Raw genomic sequence first — 22615 nt, forward strand, 5'->3', positions numbered from 1 at the left:
AATTAATTCATTTGAGATTACATTTATTTAAAAATAAAATATTACTGGGTTTATCTTGTGCTGAAGAAAAATAGAGTTAATTTGAAATCTTGATAGTTGTTCAGTGTGTTTCCACAGGAATGGAAGAGTTTGTCCTTAGTGTGGTACATCCTTCTCACACTGAAGAAAATAAATCGGAGAATATTTTTATGTTGGGTCCCAATTTGCTGCAGAAGACAAATATACAAGTAAATATCACATAGTATCAGGTATCAAGTAACTTAAATTCTGTTACATTTGGTGAAAAATATAATTAACCGTATATCATGTGTGTGTTTCAATTATTGAGTAATTTAACGTTGTAGGGCCTGTGTTCATCACCATATATGCACATCTCGTGTGTTACCTTATAGCAGGGATCGGCAACGTTTGGCATGTGGCCCGCCAGGGTAAGCCCCCTGGCAGGCCAGGCTGGTTTGTTTACCTGCCATGTCCTCAGGTTTGGCCGATCGCGGCTCCCACTGGCTGCGGATTGCTGCTTCAGGCCAATGGGGGCTGCGGGAAGCCGCAGCCAGTTCATCCTTCGTCCCGTGTCTCTTCCTGCAGCCCACATTGGCCTCGAACGGTGAACCGCAGCCAGTGGGAGCTGCCACCAGCCGAACCTGCGGACGCAGCAGGTAAACAAACCAGCCCGGCCCACCAGGGGGCTTACCCTGGCGGGCCACGTGCCAAAGGTTGCCGATCCCTGCCTTATAGAATGAGGCTTTGCTAAGACTCCACATAGTCCATAGTATTTTGGACCTAAATTCTGTAGCAATGTCCCTGAATTCTGTAGTCAATGGTCGAACTCCCACTAAATTCAATGGGAGCAGAATTAGGCCAACACTGAGCAATTTTGAAAATTCTACTCTTCATATTTAATTGCCTTAAATACCTATTTCACCGTTTTCCCCCCCCCCCCCCTTTGATACCCAAGCCACTGTACTGTCTGGAACATGTGAAGTGGGGAGGTGTTAATGGCTTATTCAATCAAATGTGAGGGCTGCTTTCTATCCACACCTGTCCCAGTTCATGCCGTGCTCTTGCTCTCAAACTGCTTCCGTGTCCTGCGTCTCTCCCTTTCCCCGTAACCCCCCACAGCCTCTTCTTTTAGGGGAAGCATTCCCTTTCCTAAACTGCTTGTTGAGTTGAGATCTGAGTCTCCAGTGTTAGCATACCCCACTATTGTTGCTGGTAATGAGCTAATTTTTTTATATTGATCAATTGTGTGACAGAAGCAGTGAAGAAAACTGTCCTGTTGCTCTGCAAAGTTGTTCACTAAAAGTAAAATAGAAGTTTATCCTTATTACTGCTGCCACAGAACCACATCATTATCAGAAGACTATGTCCAAGATTAGTCATGTTGTAGACATGTTAGCACTAGTATCCAAATGGGCCTTATATATTACATGAAGAATTAGACTGATAATTGGGAGATAATTACCCTCTTTAGCTAGTTTGAATGAAGCTTTCATCTACACCATTTTATCAATATGTGAGTCTTTCATACAAGTACAGCTTCATCAAAACATTTAGTCAATGTTTTCTTCAAACAAATTACAAAAAGCTGCAAATCAGTTTTGTACTTTTCTTTTGTAAATGTGTATTTGATTTTTAAAATATTGACTTTTTTTCTTTTTCTTTATAGGTTCTTATACATCCTATGCCTACAAAGGCTGATGATGACAACACACAGTCTACTATACATGATACTGACCAGATCCTTCCTTTCCACAAACTGAACAGTTTAGGGTGAGATATTTTGACAATGTCAAATATGGGAAGAAGAAAAAGAGACATATATGTTAGAAAATGCACAGCTTCTGGAAAACTAAACTAGCTAGCTGTTAAAAATTCTGTGAAAAATGTAACTAGACATCTCTTTGGACTGGGTCAGGCTGACACAATACTTGGGACCTGATCATGTAATCACTTATTTACACCTTTATTTTGCTCTTGTGAGTAGCCTTATTGTAGTCAATGGGATTACTTACACAACTGGAGTGATGTACGTTCTAAAGTGTTTGCAGGATCGGATCCTTGGATGAGATGCCTTGAAGGACAACCTACTTTAACAAAGTCAGACCTGACAATTATAGGAGAGTGGTGGAAAGCAGGTATATCAGCCCTAGAAAGGTGAAGGCCCTTTTCCTGAAAAGAGGTTACTACAGACTAAGTAGACACACCTGAGTCCAATTAAGGGCTGCTGGTGACCTTTTAAAAACCCCACTTCCGGTGAGAGAGGAAGAAGGGATGAGAAACAAGTTGCAGCAGGGATAAAAGGCTTCTTCTGGGTGGAAGGCTATATTCGCCTCCCTATAAGGGAAACAACCTAATTAGCTGCTGTTTGTGGAAGGACTGGCATCCAGAAGCCAGCGTAATAAGACAACACACAAGAGAGGGGCGGGGAAAGGTATTTCTTTTTGTGTTATGAATTTGGGATTTTGTTTGGTTTACGAGAATTACTTGGGGCTACCCAATACTGAAAAATAAAGCAGAGTGAAAAATTAAAAGCCTCTGGAAGGAGATGCCTTGCCATGCTATGTACTCCCAGAAGCGGTGTTGATAACTCACTAGGTGACACTCTTCCCTCAATCTGTACCAAACCAGGGCCTCACTAGTGTTAAGGGGTACTATACTGCTAGATGTTTCTTTTTTGTTTTTAGTATGTATTTTCTTTAAGTTGAAATCTAAAACTGCTAGCTTGTTTGTGGATCTTAAAGGCGTGCTGTCAGGTTAAAAGTGGTTAACAGTTTAGGAAAGGAGGTGAATAAAGGTAGCTTTAAGCCAATTTTGTATTTCCCTAATTCTGGCCCAGGTCAAGGACCTTCATTGTCCCCAGGCTGCTCTGAGTTATGCCAGCTTGTAATAGCTTTCTATAGGCTATTACACCAATGTATAATAGCCAAAGTGTAGTGTGCTCTGGCTATACCCTCTCCTGACCACACCCTTGGACACATCTCCTATGCCTGGACACATCCTCTATGCCAGCATAGGGAAGGCGGCTGGTGAAGAGCTTTTACAGTGGTTCTTGACTGGTTGGAAAACCACATGTGATGGGGATATTTTGCAAGGGCTAGCTGTGCCCCTTTATGCCACTTGTGTAGTGTAGGAGTTCTAATTGAAGGGGGCCATAGATTTTCTTGAACATGTGAAGCGCTTGGGGTTTTTCAGTATGTATGGAAAGCATGCTATTCTAAATGCAGGTAGTTATTATTACCTAGATTGAGTGTACTGAGACTGCCGTAGCTTGTCTAATGTTTTATTTGTTTTGCCTTACTTTGCAGAGGAGTGGGTAAACTAGGAACATCCTCCTTTGAGCACATAACCCACAGCCTCTTGGGACGCCCTTTATCTCAAAAGCTAGTTACCATAGCTGTGGGACTGCGCAGTGGAGCTGTCCTGCTCACAGGAGCAAAGGTGCCTTTCTACAACTCTTTACCTGTATGCCAAAATAGTTTTCTCGCACTACCTTAATTTTAATACTCCAAACAGGCATTGTAAACCTGTTTCTTTTCTGCTACAAGGAATCAGAGAATAGAGTTGAAAAAGAGCTGTTGATTAACTAATCCACCTCCCCTGTCATTGCAGCATCATTTCCTCGTTATATTTTAGTGTTTTGTACCTTCTAAGTTTTAAATGCCCCTAACGCTGGAGCTTCCATCATTTACCTTGGAAGATTATTCCACACTGTGTTTTTACCCTTCAAATATGTGTAGACGTTTATGCCTCAACATTATTTAACATTTATTTTCAAATTATTTGAATTCAGAAAAAAAATCATAATTTTTTTCTTAAACACTAGCATGATATCACTTCATACATTTGACTCTCAGTGATTCTCCTGTTATAATTTCCATGTCTAATGGCAAATCCTGAACCCATTGAAATCTGTGAGAATTTTACCAGTGATTTCAGAACTGGGCCTGTACTAGGTACTACTACTTACAAGGAATGAAAATCACCCTGTATGCCACCAGCCGTCTATTTAGCATCTGTGTTTCATGAGGAATAGTCCACAGAAAAAGAGAAAGAAGTAGTTTCTGTTACTCTGGATGTTGTTTTAGAAGACTACCCAACATTTATTTTGTAGGGAAGTGGAAAGTCAACATTAGCGAAGGCCATCTGCAAAGAAGCCTTTGATAGATTGGATGCTCATGTGGAAGTAATTGACTGTAAGGCTTTAAGAGGTATGACTATGATCATATTTTTTCACTCAAATATTTGTTATAATGATAGGGAAGCATTCAGGACTTATCATTTTATTATGTTCAAGTTATCTACAGTATTATAAAACTTTGATCTAACTATTTATTTGGGCTGCATGGCTTTTCTTTAAAATGTTTTGTATTGTTTTTGTAATGCATTTTGGTACCTGGCAGTAAGCACCTTTTATAAATTCATTGCATTCTGCTAGTTGCATCATTTAAGCTTATTCAAAATGTACGCTTTTCTAATTTTTTGTGCTTCTTCACGTAGTGTCCCTGTGGGTGCTCCACTTGATGTGTGCATCCACCTTCAATCTGAGATTTTCATCAGTAGTGTCCATTCAGCCAAAGGCATATAGGCTGCAAGAGATGAACCGCCCTGTGTTCCCTTTTGACCACTCACCTGAGACAGTGCGTCCAGTAGCGTTCATTTACAATTCTGCCTTTTAACTAGTTTCTAGTTCATTTTTATTCTTTTGTAGTTGAATGAAGCCTATTTTGTCTTTTGGGGTATGCTGGAGTCTCCATGCTTCAAATGTTGTCTCACTTGCTGGGAGTCCTTTATGCTGTATGCACTGCTTGGCATACACACATGCCCACTAAGTGCAAGAGCTACATGACTTTCAAAAGCCGCTCTAGGAGGTAAAGGGAAATAAAACTCTATTTTCTAATGGTGGAGTTCTCCCTCTGCCTGGCTTCCGACCCTGCCCTGGAGACCCACAATTTCCAGCGTGCTCCAAATGACCATAACCCTCTCTTATCATCTGCAGCTCACTCACCCTCCAGAGCTTTGAGAGAGAGAGATCTGTTACAGATGCAGAGAAGACTCTGTCTAGGAGATCTGTGAAATCTTCTCAGAGAGAATGCTCCTCTAAAAGACCTATTATACCGCAAACGTTGTGCCTTTCAAAGGTTTCTGTGGAGGCTTCAAGCAGTCCTGGTACTGAGGCTTCCAGATCGAGCTTGAGCTTGTTTAAGTCTCAGCTTGTCTTAAGTCTTGTCCCAGTGCTCAATGTACTGTTGAAGCATGAGCAGAGTACTAGAGCTAAAGATCTTTCACCTAAGAAGCTGAAACCACCTGCACCAACTGTGCATCAGTATCTTGACCAACGGTTCAGCCAACATAGGTGCTTCAGTCTTCTACATCTGGAGCTTACCAAGTCTGTAGCCCAGCCCACCCAGTATCGCAAGGGTTCAGATTCTCTAGGGATTTAATTTGTCTCAGATGAGCCTGAGACTCCTCTGGTGAGCTCGTTTAGACTCCAAGTACCACAGCCTGCATTATCTTTGATACCCCACCTTTCACCAGTACCGTATGATTCCCCAGTACCCACATGGCCAGACAAGCAGATCATCACTCCACTGTCATCTGCTCTGCCATCACACTATGTAGACGAGAGCTCTTCAGACTCTCAAATATCAGCTCAGAGCTTTCATGTCTATTTACCCAAACTGATTCTCCTGAAGATGTTCAGTATAGGGACATTGCACTGCCTTCATGATGTCAGCTGATTCAACACCCTCCCTGGTATGACCAGTCCTGGATAACTCCCCCATTTCTTTATGGATCACTTCTGTGGCCATCCTGGAACCTTTGGGCATTAGATCACCAGCAATTTTCTAAGGCACCTAACACTCATGCAGAACATCAGAGACCGTGTTCCCTACTTCCATCTATCCCTCCTTAGCAATTCCTTCTGCAGGAGGAAACATTTGAGGAGCAAGAAAGGAGGGATGAGGAGGAGGCTACTCCTCAGACAGATATTTTATCATTCTCTCCATGTGAAGCAGTTATGCCTCCTCCATCTAACACGGATGACTTCAAACAGTTCCAGGACTGGATGAAGGGAGTGACAGATGTGCTCTGAATTCCAGTAGAAGAAGTCCAAGAAACCTAGCTTAAATTATGGGACATTCTACATACACCATCTTTATCACAGGTGGCCCTGCCTGTGCTTGCGATGCTGTTGGAATTGCCAAAACAATTGGGCAAACTCTTGCCACTGCCATCCCAACAGCTAAGAGGGTGAATTAAAAAATACCATGCCCTGGCTAGGGGCTCAGAATTTGTATTTTCTCACCCACCCCTAACTCCCTAATTGCAGATGCAATCAATGAACAGAACAGGCACACCATTTCAAAGGCTACCCTAGATAACAAGGACCAAAAGCATTTAGATGCATTTGTTAACAAGAGTTATTCGTCTGCCACCCTGCAGTTTAGAAACGTGGATAATCAGGTGATACTCCCAAAATATAATCACATAAACTCTGTGAAATCTATATGAAGTCTTTTATAGAGCATCTCCCCAGAAACACAGGCAGCAATTTCAGGCTATCATTAATGAGCGCTATCGCTTGGCCAAGATGACTTTACAGGCTTCTTTTGATGCAACGGACATGGCAGCTCATTCCATCTCCACAGCCATGGTGGCTGCAATCCTCAGGTTTCCAAGACACTGTAAAGGACCTCCCTTTTAATGGCCTCAAAGTATTCAGCGAGACCACAGATGAGTCCGTACATTCCTTGAAGTATTCTAGAGCAACATTTGACGTGTTGGATATGTGCACCTACAAACAAAAGGAGGTTCAGTAGGTCCCAGCCGAATCAAGGGTACCACCTATCCCAGTTTTCCACCTACCACCTGAGTACCTGAGCCACCTGAGAAGGGACCCAGATGGCAGAAAGGAACACCCTACACAAGTACTGCCCTGTTGACGCAACAAACGTCATCTGTGAAACTTTCCTTCTGATGCACTGGTTGAGGACCATGAACATTCCCACAATCTGGACTAGATGCCACACCATCCTACCCAGTCTATCCTCCCACCTTTTGGGGGTTGTCTCTTCCATTTCTACCGTTCGTGGGAGAAGTTTATTTCCAACAGAACAGGAAAAAGTTCAAACCTGAGTTTTAATGCCATCTCTCTATTTGCAAGGCTTGGTCTTCAGCTCAGCAACACAAAGTCCTTCTTCCTACCAGTACAGCAGATAGAGGTTATTGGAGTCACTCTGATGCTACAGCATCTAGAGCCTGTCTACCAAGGGACAGATTCCTCACCCTGACACAGCTAATTTGCATGAGTTCAACTAAGTCCTCAAGTCAGTGCCTCAGGTCATGGCAGTGTTCACCTTCGTCACTTTATATGCCTGCTTGCACCTGCACTGCTTCCAATCCTGGCTCAGGTCAGTCGATATCCCCAACAGGGATTGTGTGAACAAGTTTAGCTCTGCCCCTCAAAGTGGGTTAGTCTTCCTTAACTGGTGGAAGAATCCAGACAAGATGTGTTCAGGGGTTCCTTTCAAACATTGTCTTCTTGCCGTTACAATTGTTTTGGACATGTTCCTCTTCATATAGGGAGTTCACCTACAGAATCACACAGTACAGAGAAGGTGGACCACACAGGAGTCCACCGTTCACATCAACATTCTATACCCAATGACCTTAGTAGACATTTCGCATGGGATCACAAGTGGGAACTCGACAAATCCATACTCAGAAAGATATTTCTCTCACCTGGGATTTTCCAGTGATAGATCTCTTTGCCATTGTTGCCAGCTGAAGATTCATGAACTTCTGCTCAAGGGGAGGTCTGGGTCATCATTCTTTGTGGCATGACTTTCTCCTCTTCTGGTCGAAGAATCTTCTGTATGTCTTTCTTCCAGCGCTGCTAATCCTCAGGGACCTGAACAAAATCAGACAGGACAGAGCCACAGGCATTTTGATTGCACCAACCTGGCCAAGATAAGTATGGTTCCCTTATATCCTTCACCCCTCCTCTCAAATGGCTATCAATCTACCACTGATGCCCAGCCTTCTATTGTGGGACAGGGAGAACATTCTTCACCCCTATCTCAAAATTCTGACTCAAAGCCTGCTACCTGGATGGGTTGTCAGAGGTAGAGCTCTCCTGTTCTGGGGAGGTGCAAGAGGTCCTGCTCAACAATAGAAAGGAATCCACCAGGAAAACTTACCTTCAGAAATGAAAAAGATTTTACCATGGGTGCACGCACCAACAACTGTCTCCCATCTCGGAAGTTTTAGAATACTTTAGAGTACACCGAAGAAAGGGAAGTCTCTCATTGAGCGCCACTGAAGTCCATCTGGCAGCCACCACAATGTTTCATTCGCCTGTAGAAAAGTCCTGTGTGTTTTCTCACCTCGGAACTTCTGGATTTATCAAATAGTTATCAAACCTTTTCCCACATGTCAGGGAGCCCACCCCAACCCGGATCTTGAACCTAGTTCTCAATTTGACAAAACCTCCCTTTAAACCAACAGCTACCTGTATGCTTTTACACCTTTCTAGGAAAATGCCTTTGTGAGCTAGGGGCTTTGATGGCTGACCCTCCTGTACTGTTTTCTTCAAAGATGATGTGTCCCTCTGGCTACATCTACAGTTCCTACCTAAAGTCAGTTCAGACTTTCATATAAATCGGACTATTCAACTCCCCATATTTTATCCTAAACCCTATCAAACTGGGGAAGATGCTGCCCTCCATGCTTTGGAATATTAGGAAGGTAATAAAAGGAGTACTTGTGGCACCTTAGAGACTATCAAATTTATTAGAGCATAAGCTTTTGTGAGCTACAGCTCACTTCATCGGACGCATTCAGTGGAAAATACAGTGGGGAGATTTATATACATAGAGAACATGAAACAATGGGTGTTACCATACACACATGCTATTTGGACAGGACTAAACCTTTTTGAACTTCTGAAGCTATTTGTATCTCTTGCAGATAGAACTTAAGGTACACCAGTGTCTACTGAGAGACTTTCTAACTGGGTTTCCACTTGTATTTTCTCATGCTAAGAAGTCACTAACATGCCATGCCTATTCAAGATTAAGGCTATGTTTTAGTCACGAGTATTTTTAGTAAAAATCACGGACAAGTCACGGGCAGTTTAAAAAAAAAAATTCACAGCCGTGAGCTGTCCATGACTTTTACTAAAAATACCTGTGACTAAAACTTGGGGGGGAGGTAGAGGGGGCTGCCCGAAGCCCCCACAGGTGCTGGAGGAGGGTGGCCCAGGTGCTGGCAGGGGCAGTGGCAGCCTGAGGCCTGGGACCCATGTTGGTGCTGGGGGGGGGGGGGGAGGGCGCGGGCAGCAGCGTGCGGCCCATGACCCCTGCTGGTGCTGGGAGGGGGCAGGCAGTGGCCCGAAACCCCCGCTGGTGCTGGGAGGAGGGGTTGGCAGGGCCGGTAGGCTCCCTGCCTGGCTCTGCACCTCCCCTCCCCCCAGCAGCAGCAGAGTTTGGGTGTGGGAGGGGGCAGGGGATTGGGGCACAGGACGAGGTGAGGTGGATTCTGGGTGGCGCTTACCTGGGGGGCTCCCCAGAAGTGGCGACATACCCCCTCACTCAGCTGCTAGGCAGAGGCGTGGTCAGGCAGCTCTGCGCGCTGCCTCTGCTTGCAGGTACCACCCCCGCAGCTTCCATTGGCTGCGGTTCCCGAGACTGGAACCATGGGGCCCAAACTGCAGCAGCGGCCATTGCACTTTGCGCAGGAGCTGCCTCGGCTGTCCCTGATCCAGGCACACCAGTCGCTACGGAGGTCAGGGAAAGTCACGGAATCCGTGACCTCCATGACAAACTCGCAGCCTTACTCATAATCATAGCCCATTTTACCAGATCTCAGTCCATATCCTTTGTCCTGCTAAAAGATTACCCTATAACAGAAATCTGCAGAGCTGCTACATGAACTTCGATCCACACCTCCAGACTGTTATACCCTAGTGAATGCTTCTCAGGCAGATGCTGCCTTTAGTTCTGCAGTTCTAGAAACAGTTCCAGATTGAGTTCTGAAGCTCCCATCTCCTTCAGGGGGCACTGCTCAGGAGTCATAGAATCATAGGGTTGGAAGGGACCTCAGGAGGTCACCTAGTCCAACCCCCTGCTCAAAGCAGGAGCTATCCCCAATTTTTGCCCCAGATCCCTAAATGGCCCCCTCAAGGATTGAACCCACAACCCTGGGTTTAGCAGGCCAATGCTCAAACCACTGAGCTATCCCTTAAGTGGAGCAGCCATAGGGATGCTACTTGAAGAAGGAGAGATTGCTTACCCTCGACAGTAGCTGGAGTTCTTGGAGATGTGTGTCCCTATGGACGCTCCACTATTCACCCTCCATGCCCTCTGCTACATAGTATTTTATCTCTGTGGGACTTTGCAATGGAGAAGGAACTGAAGGCGGTTCATCTGTTGCACCTGCATATACCCTTGGTATGGGGCACAAGGCTAACTATGGCACATAAATGAACTGAATGGAAACTGCTGCCAAAAATTTCCGAGTGAAGGCACATGCGCAGCCCATAGAGAGACACATCTTGAAGAACTCCAGCTACTGTACAGGGTAAGCAATATCTCCTTCCCAGAATTCAACCACAACCTCAATGGTTAGTCCCCATTACTAAAAAAGAAAGACAGAAAGAAAGTTGGACTATATAGTTTTTCTCTGTGCTGGCTAGAACAAAAGTAGTTGAGTATAATTATATCTATACTCTTTCTCATGGAACAGGTGAAAGTATATCAAATTAGTGAGAACTAATTATTTTTTGTATGTTAAGGAATTTACAAATTTCACATTGTATAGCATAGCCTTTAGTTTCTAATTTCAAGTTTGGCCTAGAAATTTTAATATTTTTACGAATTTTATAGATCTAATGTAAATGACTTTGTCCATCTGATAAAAATAACTTTTTAAAAAAGAAAACATTTAAAATAAATATTCTTTATATATAGTTTCATTGGGCATTTTTGAAACCAAGTGATGGTGAACTATAAAACCTGCCATTCTTCTGAAGGTATTATTAAATTATCAGTGCTTGCTGAACTACAGTAGTATTGACAATTTCTAATTGTTGTATGTACCAAATTGTGCTAGTTGTCTCTGTTGACCAACATTCAGGTTCTGTTGTGAGTTCAGAAGGACTTTGGTGCATCATAAGGGGTAGGAGGGCAAATATGGCTTTTTGCCACTTTTCCACTGACTATCCTTTCCTTGTAATCCTGGGCTTTATATAGTTCTGAAACTGTTCTAGTTTACTCTGATGTTGTATAAACTAAAGATCCTGTTGTGCTGAATGGCTGTGTCTGGCCATTCCCCCTTCTGCCCCCGGTATGATCCCTATTCCAAGGGAGGAGGCGAGCGTTCGTATAGAACTGGCATAGCCAGCTGAAGGTTCCTCCCATAAAGGAGAATCTTTAGCTGCCCATTTAGAGTCATTTTAAGGCTCTTTGCATTGCCAGCACAAAGAAATAAATCAAAGTCAAAGTTTGAATTTTTTTCATGCTGTGTTTTGTTACTAAGATTGTATTTTTGTTTTAGGAAAAAGATTAGAAAACATACGAAAAAAAGTGGAGGAAGTTTTTCTAGAGGCAGCATGGAGACAGCCATCCATTCTTCTGATGGATGATCTTGATCACATTGTTGGAGTTCCTTCTACACCAGAGCATGAGAACAGCCCTGAAGCAGTTCAGAGCTATAGACTTGCATATGGTAATGCTATGCTAACAGCTTCTGGGTATTTTTTTCCTGTTGCTTCTTATGCGTCTGGATAAAAATGTATTGTAATTTAGAATTTCTTGTACCTGAATGACAGTTGCCTGGACAGTTCTGTTTTCATCACCCCTGCTTCTGGATCATTCTATGTTGTAAACTGCCATAGTTTACAAGTTCCAGATGAATTTTGAACCATTATTAATATAGATTATTATGCATAAGTAGCATTTCTTTTAACTGAATGTGTACCTTTTTTATCTACTTCTTATCTACACACTTCATTGTGTGCGGGTCATCGGGGTTTTGTTGTTTTTTTTTTAATTTTTACAAACCATAGCCTTTAAGTGAAGAACTGGACAATGCATCCTCCATACGATCTTTTTCTCTAAAGTGTAGCCAACATTAAAATCTCTCCACATAAATGTTTTCAGTACAGGAGACTGAAATAACATAATATGAAATAATCAGCATCAATGTATTTTATTATTTTAACTGTGTTAAATTCTGCCCTTTTTGTAGGATTTAAGCTATAACAGATCTTCAATTTTCTAAGCAGTTTCAAAGGGAGATTGCAACTTTTTTAATTAAATTCCTTTTGTGGTTTCTAGAATTCACACTGAGATTAAATTTTCAAAAATGTACACCTAAATTACAAAATGAGTACTTGTATGTACAATTTCAATGTCTTAATGCTTCATTTTTGTTTTATGCACGCTACCTTGATACGCAGTTTTAAAAGTTAGCATAAATGATCTGCCTTATTTATATGCTTTATTTTTGTACGTGACATCTAGAGATCTAAGTAGTTCAAAACTGCTATTTATCCTTAACTCTTAGTACAATGGCTTGGCACAAAACACAGTTTAACACCTTAGTATTGTGATAAGTCATACAATAAACTATCTAAATTATATTATTATTTCAACTTTTTCCTGACTACGCTGCAGAGTTGGGATTGTAGCTTTCTGCATTTTATTCATTCCAGATACAGCAGCAGAATTCACAATAGAGGAAAATAATCTTTAATATCACAGGGTAGACATCATCAATAACTATACAAGTTTAGTCCTATGCAAAGCATTTCTGACAGTGTTTCCTTGTTGGAGTAGACTGTGCCTTGAAAAATAAATACATTTGTTTAGATGATAACAGTTCTATAATACATTACAGAAAAGTTAGTGTAGTAGTCGGTGTTATATTTCCAGTACTGTAAAAATACTCAGCATTAATAAATGTATGAAATTTATAATCTTTTATTACTCATGAAACAATGTCTTCTATATCTAGTTCTGAAAGATGTGATAAAAGAAGTTATTTCCATGGGCAGTTTGATAGCATTAATTGCCACAAGCCTATCTGAACATTCTCTGCATCCTTCCCTTGTTTCTGGTCAAGGAACTCATGTATTTCAGTGCTTCAAACATATCCAGCCTCCAGATCAGGTAAATGCAATAATTGAATAACTTGGTCAAAATGTTGGTTGTGACTTCCCCACAGACTTAGATGCTGCACCAAAGAGGTAACAAAAAGGGATAATTTGCTGCTGAAGTTGAGGTAAAACCAAACCAAAAACACAACAACGCTACTGGGGATTTTAAGAGATCTTTTGTGATATTAAATAGCCTATAACTTTTCTATGTTATCTTTTGGGAAAAAAACACAGAAAGTTATGCCTAGTGGTGAGTCTGTCTCACACCACTCAAATTAACAGACACTTCACCATAATGTATACTTTCCCAAATTGTATTTGGGTTTTAAAATATTTAAAGGGAACTAGTTTTTTTAAATTCAAAAATTTGTTTAATTGAATATATCCTTCTACTCTTAAAAATAGGCTATATTGAAATGGTACAAAAGAAATAGCAATCAATGTATTAAATATAGTGTACTCTAAGGAAAAATAAAAAAGATTTGTATTTTGTACTAGTGTGTGAGAGAATGCCCACAACACTTTGGAATCGTACCCAAGTTTATGATGCTTTTATTGTTCTCCTGTCATAAATGATCCATTTAAAAAATCAAGGACTGCATTCAGATCTCTAAGTGCTGACTTGTGGCAGAAGAAAAGACTTCCCCTGAAAAACTATGTTGTATGACAACTCTGTGATCTGAAATTCCCCAGACTTGTTTTTTAACCAGTGTCCAAATACAAATAAAAATTTCCAGTATAGGCCTTATTCTATAAGGTAGTTGAGAATACTCAGCACCTCTCAGGATCAAGCCCTTTATACCTGTGTGATTTGGTCTGTTTGCTCCTAGGATTTCTCATTCTTCATTTCTGATTTGGAATTTATTCCAGTGTTTGTGATGCAGATATGACTGGGATAGAATAGAAAGATTGATTTCTGAAATGATCATTGCTGGGCTAGAGGTTACAGTGGTCAATTAGTCATTTAGAATTGTAAAGCTGGTGAACTCTTAGAGAAAGTCAGATAAAAAAATTATTTTTTCTTCAATTTGTGTTAGTATTTTTTATACATTTGGTCAAAAAACTCCTATGTTGAATGAAATGTTGGTAACTGTGTTTTCATTATCTGAAACATTTGAGTCTTCTAAGCTTAAGGTAATAATTCATATCGGTGAAAAACTATGTATAAATTCACTGTATAGTTTTATTTTTCAGGAGCAAAGATGTGAATTACTGCATTCCATAATAGAAAATAAATTGAACTCCGATATAAACAGATTCTATGATCTTGATCTCCAGCATATTGCAAAGGAAACAGAAGGGTTTATAGCTAGAGACTTTACAATGCTAGTGGATCGCGCCATACACTCCTGTGTTTCTAATAAGGGAGCGTGCAACAAGGAAGGTATGTGATAGTCACCAAATCTCTACTTTGTTTTAGTTGTACCATATGGCATGTGTGTGCAATAATAATACAGAAGCAAAAAGTTATAGTAAAACTCTCCATACTTTACATTTAAAATGCATTTAACTGTTGTTTAGAAAGTTTTCTTGTCTTTGATATCATATTCATACATTCTTTTTTTCCCCCACCATAAGGGTAAATTGATTTTAACTGGAGTTTGTTTGTTCCCGGGGTTTTTTTCAACAGACTTGAATCTGTCAACCTTAGACTTTCAAAAAGCTTTAAAACATTTTACTCCTTCATCTCTGAGAAATGTTAACCTACACAAACCTAAAGACTTGGGCTGGGACAGGATTGGTGGCTTAAAGGATGTACAGCAAATACTCATGGATACCATCCAGTTACCCACAAAGGTACCCTTTTCTTTTAAACCAGGAACAGATGCTTCAGTACTTTACAAACCATTGTGTTTCTGGAACTCTGATTAACAATTTTACTTTGTGGAACAGCTACTCTTAGAAAAAATGGACTCTTACAGGTACAGCACAGAACGTGTAGTTCTGGTAGAGGGAGGACTAAGGTGCCTTTAAGCCATTTTTTGCACCCTCCCTTGCCTGAGATGCTCTGAAGGCTAGAGAGGCCTAGAACATAACATAAGCATTCCAGCCCTATGGGCCATAGTGCTGCCCAGAAGCTCTGTGGTATTGCAGCCTTGACCTGGACACATTCCTCCCAACCCCAGGCTTGTCTTCTACTCCTGGACTTGTAAGTTGGTCCTGAGAAGGTAACATTACTACAGCTATCTACAGTGGCTGAACCAGAGGACTCTTCCCGTAGCCGGTTATGGAGCTTTTAGTACCCTTTTACATCAGCCTGGCTCTTTTACCCAATGTAAAGGTACCAGAGTAAGGGTGAGAAAGTCACCCTAGAGCTTTTCAAATAAATGGTTTGGAACTTTTAGTAATAGGCTACTTTAATATAACCCAATTATAATATAACTGATAATATCAGTTGAGATGAGCCCTTCTGCTGATAATGTGGATGAAGTAAGTAATCCCACAAGAATGTCCATATAAATAAACACTTATCAGAAGCCAATTATTACATAATTACTTATTTGGAAATAGATATTACTCTTGATGACTCTGTATTTTCAGTATCCAGGATTATTTGCAAACCTGCCAATACGACAGAGGACAGGAATTTTGTTGTATGGTGCTCCTGGAACAGGAAAAACTCTATTAGCAGGTGTAATTGCCCGAGAGAGTGGAATGAATTTTATCAGCATCAAGGTAACAAAGTTTTGATGGTTTATTAGATCTTTGTATTAATGCAAAAAATCCCAACTTAGTTACTTTGTGTGTGTGTGTGTGTGTGTGTGTGTGTGTAATATATATGCAAAAACAAATACCAAAATAAGAAATTCACATTTAAAATGAAGTCATTGTCATGACCACAAATAAACTGTTACAACATTTAATTTTTCTGCTGTGGATAAATACTTACTTAGTCATTGGGCCAGACTGAGAGAGAGAGAGAACGAGAGAGTGTGTGTGTGTGTGTGAGTGAGTATGATGCTGTAGTCTAGAGGATGTGAGAGACCCAGGGTCCAGTCTCCCTGCTCCAATCACTCTTTTGTTATTTATCCACAGTGGAACAAGTTCAACAGGAAAGACTGAAGCCCCACCCTCCATCAGAATATCCCATAACTCAGTGGCTAGAGCAGTCTTCTGGGAGGTGGGAGACCCCTGTTCAAATCCTTCCCCCTCCATGAGAGGGGAATATTGAACCTGGCTCTCTCATCTCAGGTGAATGCTCTAACCACTGGGCTAAAAGTTATAAGGCGGACACTGCCAGGGCAATTTTGAATGGGGGCCAATCCAGTAGCCTTGCTTAGCAACCACCTACTGGGTTGAGCCCTCCACACAAGATAGGTGGGAAAATGCCTTGTCAAGGTTCCTTCCCCACTCTGAACTCTAGGGTATAGATGTGGGGACCTGCATGAAAGACCCCCTCAGATTATTCTTACCAGCTTAGGTTAAAAACTTCCCCAAGGTACAAACTTTGCATTGTCCTTGAACCCTATCCTGCCACCACCAAGCATGTTAAACAAAGAACAGGGAAAGAGCCCACTTGGAGACGTCTTTTCCCAAAATCCCCCCAAGCCCTACACCCCCTTTCCTGGGGAAGGCTTGATAAAAATCCTCACCAATTTGTACAGGTGAACACAGACCCAAACCCTTGGATCTTAAGAAAACGAAAAATCAATCAGGTTCTTAAAAGAAGAATTTGAATTAAAGAAAAGGTAAGAGAATCACCTCTGTAAAATCAGGATGGTAAATACCTTACAGGGTAATCAGATTCAAAACATAGAGAATCCCTCTAGGCAAAACTTTAAGTTACAAAAAGACACAAAAACTTTCCATTATACTTTCCATTCAGCACAGTGTATTTTACCAGCCATTAAACAAAAGGAAATCTAACGCATTTCTAGCTAGATTACTTACTAACTTTTCAGAAGTTCTGAGTCTGCATTCCTGATTTGTTCCCAGCATAAGCATCACACAGACAAACAGACCCTTTGTTTTCCCCGCCCACCCCTCCTGATTTGAAAGTATCTTGTCTCCTCATTGGTCATTTTGGTCAGGTGCCAGCGAAGTTATCTTAGCTTCTTAACCCTTTACAGGTGAAAGGGTTTTGCCTCTGGCCAGGAGGGATTTTATAGCACTGTATACAGAAAGGTGGTTACCCTTCCCTTTCTTTTTATGACATGCCTATTTCTATCTTTCCCCAGTTTGTGAATCAGTCTGAGGCTTAGGCGGGAGACAGGTGTCTGGACACCAGTCCACCTGCTCAGAGGCAGAAACATAGGCACAGAGGGAACTTTTATCCTGAAAATTTAGGCACTGAGTGGGAGTTTTGTGAATTGCAGTGGAGCAGAAACTGGGATTTAGGCACCTAAACTTAAGACTTAGATGTGTAAGTACCTTTATGGATCTGGCCCTGGCTATCTAAGCACCACTGAGTGACTGCACACTGTGGCCACACAATGTTATCTCTGAGAGTTTTGTTTGTAATTAATCACTAAGTATTTTTTTAGAAAATTTTATGTATTCTTAATTTCTTCTTCTTTATAAAACTATACTAACTCAGTGGGTAATGCAGCTGGCCAGAATAGTTTAAATGTATCTTCAGAACACAATCCACAGACTTGTGATACTGTAACACATTTCCCTTTATAGCAGGAAGACAGAGTGTGACTGAAATTAGCACTACCTGGCACAGTTTACTAGTTTTTTGACTCACCTGGGAACCACTGCTTGCCCATTACTTTGAAATTCTCTAGTGCTTGCATAAATAACCCACCTTGTTAATAGATTCCACAGTGATATGGAATTAAGAAAAACCACAACTCCTGACTCTTCTCATTTTGCTATTTTACAGGGACCAGAGCTCCTCAGTAAATATATTGGAGCAAGTGAGCAAGCTATTCGAGATGTCTTTAACAGGTTGGTTCTCTAAGAATAAATTCTGTTGTAAATAGCTTCCACTTTCATGGATGATGCTAAAAATAATTATTTGAATTTCCTGGTCAGCAGTCTGAAGGAGCAGGCTTAATGGGTCTTGATCATTAGGTCTGAAATAGCTAGACCTGCTGAAACCACATGTTAAAATCCTGACAGGGTCAATTTAACCTTCATTCTTCATAATTTGATAAATTGTGTTCCTTGTAGTTTATTGTGTAGGTGGCCTTTGGGTAAGACTTCACAAACTGAGACCCTGTTTGCTTGTATTGACATTAAAGTTTCCATAGTAGTTTAACAGCATAATTGTGAACTTCAGAAGGAAATAGAAATAAGTACAAAATAAAGTATAAAATATTAATGGTAGTTAACTGGAAATCCTGTTCTTCAAAGCAGCTCATTTCCACAGGAAACCATCATAGTTGCTGCTGTCTATAATTAAATGTAACTATATTAGGACTTGTCTACATCAGGGGTGCTCAACCTACAGCCCGTGGGCCATACACAACCCACTAGAGCATTTCATAAGGCCCACTGTCTGCTTCCACACAATATACTAATGGCCAATTCATTAGCGTTTTGTCGTCATGTTTACATCATTTTAGTTTACACAAGTGTATAAATAGACAATACTGTACATAGGTTGTTTCTATCTAAAAACATACAAAACAAGCTGAACTGAAAATATAAAACCAATACTGGTGATTTTAAATCTTATTCAAATACGTAGAATCTGTTTGGCCCGTTCAAGATTGTGCTTAGGTTACTCCTGGGGAAATTCTGTACCACTACACATGTGCATAATTAATGAGCCTCACACAATTTTAATTTTTTGCGAAGAAAAAAAACTTCTGCTGGAATGTTGCTGCAGTTCCACCTTTTGCTCACCAGAGGGTGCTATGACAATAGAACACAGCAACCGCTCCCAGCCTGCTAGGGAAGAGAAAGAGCCTGCCTTCTTTGCAGCGCCTGTCAGGCCACGTCAGGAGACAGAGGCTATGGAGAGACAAAGTGCGGCTGCTGGGGGGGTCAGACAGGCTCATAAGGGCGAGTGGGGGAGGACAGACTGGGGCTGAATGGGAGTGGAGGCCCAGGGCCACGGGGGGAGGCAGGTGCAGGGCCACATGGGCAGAGCAGGAGGGGGTGCAGAGCTACAGGGGAAAGAGGCTGGCTGAGTGGGGGCCCAGAGACACAGGAACAGGAGGGTGTCTGAGTGGGGTTGGAGGGACACGTGGACAGGGGATGCAAGGACACACAGGGAGAGGGCAGATGTGCCTGACTGAATGGGAGAAGCTAAGAGTCAGCCAGGGTCTGCATGGGGGAAGCTCCCTAACAGTCCCTCCCCGCCCCTCAAAAAAACCTGTTCCATACTTTTCCCGCTCATACCCAACAAGCCTCCAAGTTCACACCCAGACTCCTTCCCAGCAATTACTTCCCTCTCCCTCAGCTCCTCTATTACCTCCCTGACTCTGAGGGATGTGGAAAATATGGTTCTGTATTGAAGTTTAAATGAATTATTACTCAGAGTTCTGTATTAATATGCCTAGTAAAGAATCTATTTGTCAAAAAACATTTTCTGAATCTTTTTTTATTGCCTGTATTGTTACAGGCATACTTTGCTGACAGGTATTTTGAAATAAATGACCAAAAATAATTGAAACCAGTGTGATTATATTGTGTTATTTTGACAAGTAAAATATGCAGAATTTGAAAATATTTTGCACAGAATTTTTAATTTTTTGGCACAGAATTTCCCCAGGAGTATTAGGTTTATATGGCCCTCCTGTGTAATAAGGTTGCACATGACTGGCCTACATGAACACTGACTTCATGGCAAGCTGGGATGTAAATCTACCCTGCAATAGCCTGCCACACACTAAGGCTTATCTTCACAAACATTTAGACTGTGGCTAGCTGTGGTGTGAATCTATCCCACGCTAGTCTGCCAGGGTCTAACAGTTTAGGCATAAATAGTTTGTTAGAGCACTTTGATCTAGTCCTCTTTGAAACAGGACTAGATCAAAGCGCATTAGCAGATTTTTAATGTGCATCAGCTGGGTCCACACGAACAGTTAGACTGGGCAGATAGTGCATGCCAGATTCACACAGCAGCTTGCTGTAAACTAAATGTTTGTATAGACAAGCTCTTAGCATCCGTGTCAACCCTGCTGCTGCACACTAGAAATTCCCTTCTGTGCTTCAGTCTACTTCCTTTTCAAAGCAGGGTAGATCAAATACTACAGAACTTCTAGTGCATGGTAGTAGGATCCCCACTAGCACGGGGTAGATTTACACCCCAGCTTACTACAAATAAGTGTGTTTTGTGCAGACAAGTCCTTACAAACAGAACACATATTTCACATCTCTAAGCAGATTTATTTTACTTAGCTCAAACCTAAGCAGAACTGAAGGATTGTATTTTGTTCCAGAGCACAGGCAGCCAAGCCTTGTATAGTTTTCTTTGATGAGTTTGATTCCATTGCCCCTCGACGAGGTCATGATAATACTGGAGTGACAGACCGAGTGGTTAACCAACTGTTGACTCAGCTAGATGGAGTAGAAGGCTTACAAGGTAAATAATTTAGCTGTCTTTTTTTTTTTTTTAAAGGCATGAGTTCAACACATTAATGATAATCTCTTACTTTTTCTAAGGGGTTTATGTGTTGGCTGCTACTAGTCGTCCTGATTTGATTGACCCTGCTCTGTTGAGGCCAGGTCGACTGGATAAATGCCTGTACTGTCCTCCTCCTGATCAGGTGAAGAAACACTATACTGCACCATATATGAAAGGAAAAAAAATCAGAATAATGAGCGGGATTCTCCACTGCCTTGTACTTTGTGTAGTCATGTACACCTGAACAAAGTGGACTTGACTCACCATTGCATAACTTCAGTTTTACACCTGTGTAACTTTACTAATTTCTATGGAATTGCACTGGTGTAAAACTGGAGTAATGCAGAGTGGATCAGATGCAATGAATGTAAAATGGGGATAAACCATGACCAAATCAGAGTTATGGAGTTCTACGCCCGCTTTGCACTATGTAATTGACTATGCAGTGTTCAAGCAGTATAGAATCAGGCCCAGTATTCTTAGGTCTTGTGTTTGTAGAAAGAATGTCGTTCTTCAGATGTTTGTAATCCCATTTAGGAGACAGCCATATTCAATTTGATTTGACTGATAGCGTTAGTGTTTGTTTTCCCCAGATATTCTTCCATTGTTTTCCACAGATGTAGGGCCAATCATGATCTTGTGGCTAAAGCCCTCATAAAAGGGGCTTTGCTTACAGGAAATACATAGGAGCAGGGATTGTGGAGATTGAAATTTGTCATTTCCATCTGCCAACAGGACCCAGGTCACCATTTCACCTGCTGTTGCAGGGCATAATGAGGAGTAGAGTACATGGCCTTTTGCTTCCCCATGCAAATTAGTGACCCAGTGTTTTCCAGAGCAGGTAGGCATGGAGTCCAGCTGTTTGGGCTTTCCATTACCTGGTATCCATGCAATGGAAACATATTTCATCAGCATTTGGATAATTATGTACTGATGTAAATGGAAGGACTTCCAGTGACTTCAGTGTGTTTTGGATCAGGGCAGTAGAGATTGCAGGATTTGTCTCTTTGATTGCCCCTAATTATAATGGCAAATATTCATTAGCAATTTACATGGCAAGTTTAACAGATATCACCCCATTTCATTCTCACATGTACAAAGATAATCCCATGCACTAAGAATGCAAACACATTCTATCCAAATATTTTTCATTGCTATTTCCATAGGACAAAAAAATGAGCTCTTCAGTCCAACAGGGTTATTTCCTTTGTCTGGACACTTCTCTTATGTTTAGAAAGGTGAAAACTGGTAAAAAGGCAAATCCAGTTATATTTACAAAATGTGTATGAGAGTTCACCTTTTAATGGTGTATTTAAAAATCTTGGATATTGATAATATAATTAGAGAATGCGCTCAGAGAATTCATAGCTCACTGGATATTTTGTTTGGCAGCATTTTTCTTAGAAAAATTAAGTGAAAGTAGTAATGAGCATATGCTTGTATTTGAAAATAGATTGTGCAGTATTTCCATATATGTACTATTTTAATGATATGAGTATCCCCTTCCAAAACATACATTTCTGCAGATTAGTTTGACCACTTGAGAAAGTGCTTGAGAGAATTACTGTCAAAGTACTGAATAGCAGTTAGAAGCAGGAAACAGATGACTTTACCTTTTTTCTTTTTAGACTTCTCGTTTTGAAATCCTAAAAGCCCTCAGTCATTCTCTGCCTTTGGCAAATGATGTGGACTTTCAGCATTTGGCAGCAAAAACAGAGCACTTCACAGGAGCTGATCTAAAAGCTTTACTGTACAATGCCCAGTTAGAAGCAATACATGCTAGCTTGGGTTCAAGTTTACCACAAGTAAGTGCACTTAAAGTATTTAAAGGATTTCCTTAATTACTGCGTTGTGTTACAAATATATTTTAGAGAGGTTAACTTTACCCAAAAGAGATTTCTGCCACTTTTGGCAAAATTATATTTAAATAAAAT

At 41.1% G+C, this 22615-nt stretch overlaps 1 protein-coding gene and 1 long non-coding RNA gene across 2 annotated transcripts in view; one reads left to right on the forward strand and one right to left on the reverse strand.

The window, feature by feature from the left end:
• The window catches only part of PEX1 (peroxisomal biogenesis factor 1), a 53853-nt gene that overhangs the window by 14002 nt on the left and 17236 nt on the right, over window positions 1-22615 (forward strand). The window contains exons 8-20 of the mRNA XM_084618504.1: window positions 118-227; window positions 1667-1770; window positions 3306-3438; window positions 4112-4208; window positions 11557-11727; window positions 13018-13172; window positions 14354-14543; window positions 14790-14956; window positions 15701-15835; window positions 17988-18052; window positions 20497-20639; window positions 20720-20823; window positions 22310-22486. Coding sequence (XP_084474630.1) covers window positions 118-227; window positions 1667-1770; window positions 3306-3438; window positions 4112-4208; window positions 11557-11727; window positions 13018-13172; window positions 14354-14543; window positions 14790-14956; window positions 15701-15835; window positions 17988-18052; window positions 20497-20639; window positions 20720-20823; window positions 22310-22486 — 1751 coding nt within the window. The remainder of the gene's footprint in view (window positions 1-117; window positions 228-1666; window positions 1771-3305; window positions 3439-4111; window positions 4209-11556; window positions 11728-13017; window positions 13173-14353; window positions 14544-14789; window positions 14957-15700; window positions 15836-17987; window positions 18053-20496; window positions 20640-20719; window positions 20824-22309; window positions 22487-22615) is intronic.
• On the reverse strand, window positions 99-17599 carry LOC311515441. The gene is made up of 3 exons (XR_014710137.1): window positions 17051-17599; window positions 7744-7912; window positions 99-206 (listed from the first exon to the last, which is right to left on the reverse strand). It is a non-coding gene; the product is annotated as an uncharacterized lncRNA (long non-coding RNA).

This window comes from Lepidochelys olivacea (assembly GCF_965140295.1).
Source record: "Lepidochelys olivacea isolate rLepOli2 genome assembly, chromosome: 2".
NCBI lineage: Eukaryota > Metazoa > Chordata > Testudines > Cheloniidae > Lepidochelys > Lepidochelys olivacea.